Source organism: Budorcas taxicolor, chromosome 10 (assembly GCF_023091745.1).
Source record: "Budorcas taxicolor isolate Tak-1 chromosome 10, Takin1.1, whole genome shotgun sequence".
Classification (NCBI taxonomy): Eukaryota; Metazoa; Chordata; class Mammalia; order Artiodactyla; family Bovidae; genus Budorcas; species Budorcas taxicolor.
In genome coordinates, this window is record NC_068919.1 from 21,941,444 (window position 1) to 21,949,768 (window position 8,325).

The 8,325-nt window shown below is 57.0% G+C and overlaps 1 protein-coding gene across 1 annotated transcript; it reads right to left on the reverse strand.

Annotated features, from left to right (window-relative positions):
- Positions 1-2,004: 2,004 nt before the first annotated feature.
- Positions 2,005-7,536, reverse strand: LRP10 (LDL receptor related protein 10). The gene is made up of 7 exons (XM_052646327.1): positions 6,941-7,536; positions 6,495-6,539; positions 5,842-5,977; positions 4,829-5,019; positions 3,696-4,713; positions 3,215-3,344; positions 2,005-3,118 (listed from the first exon to the last, which is right to left on the reverse strand). Exons 1-7 carry the CDS (start codon positions 6,969-6,971, stop codon positions 2,531-2,533), a joined length of 2,139 nt encoding a protein of 712 aa, XP_052502287.1. The 5' UTR covers positions 6,972-7,536; the 3' UTR covers positions 2,005-2,530.
- Between the last annotated feature and the right edge of the window lie 789 nt (positions 7,537-8,325).

Sequence of the window (8,325 nt, forward strand, 5' to 3'; positions counted from 1 at the left end):
TGCTGCAGAGTTCTTTGGTTGCTGAGTGATCCTCAGCTATCCAGAAGGATTTATGTTATATTGCAGATGTGCTGGAGATGAGTGTAATGTTTTAGAATGACTTCTTCCCAAAATGAGTTTTTTTAAAGTTTTAAATTATAAAGGGGTGAGCTTTACATATCTGGAAAGCTCATTTAGATGGTAGAATTCATTTCTATGATACTAGGTAAGAGTGCCAGCGTCTGCAGAGCCCAGCGAGGACTCTTGACCATGACTTCTGCGGGCTCTCAATCTAGCCTCAGGCCACAGATGCAGGCTGGGTTTCATCTTGAACCATCATCTCTCTCATCCCACTGGTAAGTGGCTGTGCACTTGCCCGGCTTGAGGCTCCCTCAGGAATTGGAGGTTCTTTATAATAATGGGACAGACTGAGATTTACTGGACCAGTCTTGTAATTCTTCTGAAGCTGCTGTGAGCCTGTGAATTGGGGCTGTGGTATCCATGGCACAGCTTTGTTGTGAGGGTTAGCTACACCTGATAAAGGGTCTGATATGCAGCAGGTTCCCCTGCCATTTCATGCTCCACAGCCTCAGGCAGTGTGGCTGGGTATCCCTCTCCCCTCCCAGCACGGCCTGGAGCTTGCTTTAGGTCCAGATTCTGCTCCTTAAGAACCAAATTCTGGTATCTGCTCAGATTGTCTGATTCTCAGGCTGATTCTCATCTCATAACTTAGATCATCTCCCTCCTTCCCACCAAGAGCCTTTGCTTGAGTCCCATGCTGGGTACTGGGTGTCCTATCTTGACAGGATTTGGAGTCACCTCGTTTCTTTTGCCTTGAGCCATGGTGAAAATAAACTTGGGCGATAGCCCCCCCGTGTCCCACCCTTACCTGGATATGACGCTCCGTCTTCATATCCCATTATGCCAGTACAAGGTCAACCCCCTCTCCCTGCCACTGGGGCTTCCCTAGGCTCCTGCTTGCTGGGAGGAAATCCTGAACAATTAGTGCTGGGTGTGAGGACATTGACAGGGTGTAAGCAACAGGGCCCCTCCAGCAGAGGGGTGGGGATATGCCAGGCCAGGCAGGAAGGGGAAAATGAACCTAAGGGGGAGCCCATTTCTCTGGGGACTGATTCTGTTAGGGAATGCCTCAGCTCTGCTTCTGTAGGCATCACACCCACCTCCATAGGCTCTTTCTAAATCCTTTTAATCCATTAATTTTCTTTTTAAACTCTGGGACAGCTCTGTCACCTTGCTTACCACACACTGGTAAGCAAGCATATGTCCCAGCAGTTTTCACTGATCGTTCCCTCCATTACCCTCTCCAGCTCTTGGGGTCCCTCCTACAGCCCTAGCCCTCACTGTCTGCTTAGTTTGCTTATCCTGTGGCCTCTCACCTTGCCTAAAATTTACAACTCTTTTCCAACTACTGACAGCATTCTTTAGGATCTAGTTTGGACCCTCTTCCAGGAAGACCTCTTGGATTTGGCCAAGGTGATGCTAGCATCTTCATATCCTGAATGATGATGATTTTTCTCAGGATGCATCTTTGTCTGCTTTGGGGCATGCTGGATGAGAGTTCATCTGTCTTGCTTAGGACAGACTGAAATGCTTGGTGGGGTGGAGGATGGGGGGCAGAGTGCTCCACCAGGGACAGTCTGCTTCTGTGGTAAGTGCTCTGAGAGTCCTCCAAAAATGGGAAGTTTCCCATCTGCAGGGCCCCACTGGCTCATGACTTCTGAGAGCCTGGCAGTAAGGAGGCTTGGTGCTCACTGCTGGTGTCAGGCACTATAGAGATGGGCCCCTGGCAGAAAGTGGAGATGGAGAGACTTATTCTTGGGGTTCCTAGAATTTTCTTACCCTCTGAGTGGTATAAAAACTAAGGATGGGTGATCTGAAGATAAACAGGAAAAGGGCAGGAGGTGAGGGGAGAGAAAAGGCCTTCATAGCTAGGAGCAAGGTAAGGGGAGCATAAGCTGAGCTAGATGGAGAGGCGGGGCCCAGAAGCACAGCTCACTTACAGTCTGAAGTTTCTGATTCCTTTATTTTCAACCTTGGCTTCCTGGGCAACAACCTAGCTATGGGACAGGAGCATTTGTTGTGCTCTTCTTATGAGCCAGGCCTTGTAGGAGGGATCACTGTTGGCAAAACCTCAGGCCCTGCCCAAATCCTCCCTTGGGGGCTGGAGGTCTCCAGCCAGTTGGCATTCTGGTGCATAAGGCCACTTTTGGGTGGGTTTGGCAAGGATGGAGTGTCCAGGCCCATGACCCTTTAAGAACTTTACTTTTTAAAAACAGCCACTAACTGGTGGCAGTGTGGGGAGAGGGTGGTGGTAGACTGTGGCCTCTGGCCATGTGGAGAGGGGCTCTGTGAGGGCCCTCTCCCTGTCTGAGGGACACCTAACTTGATAGAAGCTACCTGGGATCAACGGGAGGCCCATCAAGTCCCCTCAGACTGAGGGACAGGGAGGGAAGTAGTGGATGGGAAGCTGAGCTGCCCTCTATAGGGTTGCTGTCTCTGTGAACAGAGTGCCCAAGGGAGCTAGGTCACCTCAGGCCAGCAGTGGCTCATCCTCCGCTTCGACCACCCAGACCCCAGGTTCAGCCAATGGCACCAGCAGCACATCGTCCTCATCCTCTGGGGACAGGACTGTTGTGTGGGGCCCAGGTGGCGCCCGGGTTGGTCCAGGGGGCCGCAGGCTGGGCAGAAGGCGGCCTCGCAGGGCCTGTACCACTCCAGACAGCAGTGATGGCTCCAAGGGCACCGCAGGCAGTGGCCCTGGGGCTTCAGGAACAGTAGGGAAGGCTGGGGATGTGCTGGAAGGTGGCAGTGGAGCCTTGACAGGCAGCGGAGGTGCCTGTTCCCCATCTTGCCCACCCACTGCCCCGCCCTCATGGGCTGGACCTGTGCTGCCATCTAAGGGCTCAGGAGGAGCAGCAGACGGTGTGACCTGGGATCTGGTTTCAGGGGTCCGGGCTGGGGGGTTGGTTCGGGGAAGCAAGCCCCAGCGGCGAAGACGGCGCACCAGGCGGCGCATAGAGCGGCCCCGCTGGCGGCGGCGGGCACCGGAGGTGCTCCCTGGAGTCATGTCCTGGCGCAGGATCTGTAGCAGAGAACGCAGATTGCCCAGAACAGAGTTCTGCAAGGAGAGGAGAAAGACGTCAGAGTCGGAAGGGGTGGGGACAGCCACAGGGGGCTGGAGTGGCAGGTGGTCTGGCTGGGGAGGGTGACTTACATCATTAGGGTTCTCTGTAGGGAAGTCCTCTACAGGGGGGATGGCGCCCTGGGCAATGAGCTGCCCATAGGAGGGAGGTGCCTGCTGCTGTACAATCTCGGCCTCCATCCGGGAGAGGGGGGCGAAGATGCTGGAAGGCATGAGGGCTGCTCAGTCACAGGTGCCGGTGACCAGAGCTGCCTGTCCCAACCCAGACAGGCCTCTTTACTCCACACCCAGGCCAGGATACCTGGCATTATGCCCTGGCTCTCCAAAGTCATCTGAGATCTCCCTCCTTCCTTGAGGTGGCTTTCGACATCTAGATCTGTCCCTCCCTCAGAGGAGCACACCTGCCCCCAAGTGACGTAGCCCCAGGAGTGCAGCCAGCAGCTGGCCACAGAGCCTGTCCCCCATGTGCATACCCTCAGGCCTCCCGTGGCCACACGGGCCCTGCCCCGCCCTCAGGGCCCACTCCTCTACCGCCAGCTGCACTCCCACTGACCTGTACTCCTGGGTGCGAATGGCATAGAGCTTGCAGGTGCAGCCCAGGGCGATGACCAGCAGCAAGCCGCACACGAGGCTGCCAATGACGGCGGCGGTAATGACCTTGCGGGGCAGGGCGTAGGAGCAGTCCCACTCGTCACTGCCATCAGCACAGTCCGGCTGCCCGTCGCACACCCACGTCTCATACACGCACTTCTCATCCCGGCACCGGAAGTTGCCCGGCTGGCAGTGGCGACAGCGTCTCTCATCTGCTCCATCGGCGCAGAAGGTCTGGTAGTTACAGCGGTCAGCGGGCAGGTAGCAGGCTGTGGCCCCAGGGGTGCCAGCAGCCCCACAGGGGTAGTGTCCAGGTGGGCAGCTGGGGCAGTTCTCCTCGTCCGTGCCATCCGCACAGTCCCATGAGCCGTCGCAGCGCTGTGCCTCGCTGTAGCAGCGCTCGCCGAGGCCTTCGCTAGCCCCCAAGCCAGAGCTTAAGCCGCACGGTCGGTCCCAAGGCAAGCAGTAGCCCCGCACGTGGTAGGTGGCATTGAAGCCCCGACCAGTGCTCCAAGGGACTGTGCGGTAGTCCACTGTGGCCTGGCCAGACAGCGTCTCCACAGTGACAGCCTTGCCATTACTGAAGTGGGTGAGGCTTCGCAGCAGCCGGAGGGTCTCGAGGGGCCCCGCGCCGTCATATACACGCACTGCATCCTCGTAGCCTAGATCCAGGGCCGTGAAGCGCACTGCCAGGCGCCGGCCATCGCGTGGGTCCAGCAGCCAGCGGCAAGACTGGGGCTGGGAGACTGAGGCCAGGTGTGAGTATCCGAGGGAGGAGAAGACCCCATAGAAGTCTTCTAAGGTGTGATTGCAGGGTGGGGTGAGGACAGGGGCTAGGTCCAAGTCAGGGAATGGGTCTGAGCTGCAACCTGCCTCATCAGAGCCGTCGCCACAGGCGTCGACCCCATCACAGCGCTGGAACAGGGGCACGCAGCGGTGGTTCAGGCACTGGAACTCCTCCTGCAGGCACATCAGCCAATCTGTAGAGGCACCACGGAGAGGGGCTGTGAAGCACTGGGGCGGGCAGGATCCTCCCCTCCTCCCAGGGGCTTCTATTGCCTGTTCTAAGAGCTACAAGAGCCCTGTCCAGCCCACCTTGGCTGTAAGAGAGCAGGAAGCCCTGGCCCATGGGAGCTCTGGCCCCGACATAGCTGTAGGTGATGGTGACGTTGCCTCCAGGCAGTTGCAGAGGGCTGGCAGGTGCCTCACACAGGGAGATCTGCGGCTGGATGGGGGAGCGCAGGGTTAAGCGCTCTGAGCCACAGGCCAGATGCAGTTTTTGGAACCTATAGGGGTGAAGGAGAGCAGGACGTAAGATTCCTGACCGCTGCTGGCTTCTTCCTCCCCCAACAGTTGTCAAGCCTCTTCTTCCCCAAGCAGCACAAACACCTGCTTATCCACAGTCCAAACGGTCAGATGAAAATGGAGTTAGCCAAATTCCTTTGTAATCAAGGCAACAGCCCTAACAGAGGCCCGTGGTACCTGAGACCATGAGTACATCTTAGAGCCTCTTGGAAAAACTGCCTTGTGTTCTGGACTGAGACTGATTGCTTTCCTGTTGTTGCAGCACTGTCACCCAGGTATGGTGCTGGCAACTACCGGAAGCTTAACCAGAACTCACCATCCCCTCCCAGTGCCCAGTGGTGAGACCTGAGATCACTGTAGCATTCTGATCCCTCTGCTCCAACAAGCTCTCCCCAGACGGCCTCTCTTTTCACCTATCCTTTCCTGGGTAAATTCATGGGAAGTGACCTGTGTGAAGCAAACAGCCAGGTACTTAACATGGGCCCCAACCCCACAGCCCAAAGTTGGAGGAGCCCAGGGAGACCTGGACTGTTTAAAAGATCTGAGGAGGCTGAGGAAGGTTCTGGAGTGACTGTTGTCCTTCAGAGATGACAGGACCCAAGCTAGATGTCCACTCCAGTCCACCTGCAATTTATTGTGTCTGGCCCCAAACAAGCCAGGCTTTTAGGGCAGATGACGCCGTATCTAACTCTCCTCTTTCCCGTTGACAGGATGGAAGCTCCATGGAGAAGTGCTCCCCGGAGGCTTCTCCCTGGTAGAGGAGGGGGAGTGGGGGAAAGGTATAGGGTTGTGCCTGCACTCACCTAACCGTTACCGTCTGCTCCTTCCTGCCCAGGATGAGCCAGGTACAGTTGGCAGGGGAGCTGCGGCTGTCCCGGCCCACAGGCCTCTGTAAGGTGCCTTGCACTTCCAAGAGCACCGCTGGTGGGTCCTCACAGGCTAGAGAAAGAGAGGAATGTAGGGGCATCAGTCGAGAGCCCCTTACCATCACACCCCTGCCCAGGCTTGAGGTCTTCGAGGGCCTGGGCTCTTCGGCAGGAGCACAGACACTCCCCCGCTCCAGCCACACACTCACTACAGGCATAGTCTTCAGGCAGCCTCCTCCTCTCCTCCCTCATCATAATTCCACTTTACATATCAACACCACAAACAACATGAGGTCTGCTTTGTGCCAGCCACTGGGCCAGAAGGAACAGGAAATACTGTTTCTATCCTCAGGGAGACTACATTTTGGCTAGGCAGATTAAGGATGGATATTTGGGGGAAAAGAAAAAAGTACATAACTACCAGCTGAGGGCTTACGCTGGGTCTCAGTTTCCTCATCTGTTAAAAAAAAAAGGGTGGATGACGTCCACTCTAAAACTATGGTAGGTACTAGAGGAATTCAAGGAAGAGAAAGTCTTGAGTTCTCATTACCTACCAAGGCCATGGGACCCCTGGGGCATCCTCTACTCACCAGGATTCGGGAAAATGATCCTATCTGGGTGGGCCACAGTGCCTCCTAGAGGAAGAGCGAGAAAGGGCAAGAGTCATGCTTCCGAGTTTCCTTCACCTGAGCAACTCAAGGAGGAACGAGAGCCATTTGCGGCTTCCGGGTAGTTTACGGTAAGGGGTGGTGGAGCAGAGGAAGACCAGCGGTGTGTGACCTCGAAGGAAGGTCTGGCAGCACGGCCTATGGGTTGGGTACAGTGATTTACAGAAGTCAGCGAGAGACTGAGGGAACGGCTGGAGATTTCCCCGGGGCTGGGCAGGCAGTGCCGGGGCGGCGGCAGGGGGTGGAGGGCACGAGCGGGCAGGTTCAAGTGAGGAGCCGCGTAGCAGGAAAGGAGCTAGAGCCCTATGGGCCCGGTGAGAGCCCTGGGAGCGGGGTGCTGGGCGAGTAGTCCCGTTTCAGTTTCTTACCCAGGAAGAGGAGAAGGATGGCCGGCAGCATCCTGAGCCGTCCGGAGGTGCGGGAACAGTCCCGGAGCTTCCGTCGTTTATTCAGTGGGGAGGCGGCGCCGCTCCGGGCGTCCTGGCTCCCCGGTGCCGCCTCCCCGAGGGGGCTCCATGGCCCAGGCTCCCCGACCGATGCTCTAGATGCCAGGGCTGGGGACGGGTCGGGGGCGGCAGCGGCCCGGGTGCAGGGGCGGTGCCTCTAGCCAACTTCTGAGTTGTTTTCCCCGGCCGCCGCCGCTTCCTTCGGCCAGTCCCCGAAGCCCCGGAAATCGGCTCGAAGCCTGACGCTGGGGCGCGCCCTCGCCTAGAGCCCGCCCGCAGGCCTCGAGCGCTCAGGTCCAGGCCTGGCCGCCACCTGCCGGGGCTTGAGGCCACTTCCTCTTTGGGCCAAACTTTACCGACTGTCAGCCCCCAGGGCTGGCCCGGGCGCTGCTCAACTTCTCCAGCGCGTCCAGCCCGCGGAACTCGGCAGAGGAGTGGGGGAGGGGTCAGGCGACTCGGTCCAGCGCCCAGCCCCTTGCCCAGACGGTACCCCAGCCGGCCCCAGGGTTGGAGAAGCCCGGGCGGAGGAGGGGGCGGGTGATGAGCATGGCCACACCTCTGCCAATCAACGCGCGCCCCGCCCGCCGGCCCGTCTTAACCCTTTTCCGGTTCTGCCGAGTCTTGTCACGCTGGCTTTTAAGGCGCTCACCCCTACTTTTAACTCTGCTTTGTTTAGTCCTTTCCGTGTAACGTTAGTTACAGGACACGTTTGTCAGAGGACCACTGCTTATTTTGTAACTGTCATGTCTTTCCTTTGGACCCTTACGCTCTCAGTACTTCTCTCGTCCCAATGTCTGGGATCCGGTAGCACTATTTTTTTGTGTGTGAGCCTCTATTACAGCAATTACCACACTGTGTTATAACTATTTGTTTACTCTTTCCTGACCCCGCCCCCGCCCCGCCCCTTCTGTGGAAACTGAAACTTCCTGTAGGTTGGGGCCTAGACTGTTTACCTTTGTACCCACAATGCGTCTCGCCTGCTTAGACACAGTAATTCAACAAACGAATAAATGGTGCCTTCTCTACTTGCTGTCTCTGTGACCTTGAGAAAATTGTTTAACTTCCCTGTGCTTCTCAAAATGGGGTTGCTGCTGCTGCTGCTAAGTCGCTTCAGTCGTGTCCGACTCTGTACGACCCCATAGACGGCAGCCCACCAGGCTCCCCCATCCCTGGGATTCTCCAGGCAAGAACACTGGAGTGGGTTGCCATTTCCCTCTCCAATGCATGAAAGTGAAAAGTGAAAGTGAAAGTGAAGTCACTCAGTCGTGTCCGACTCTCAGCAACCCAATGGACTGCAGCCTACCAGG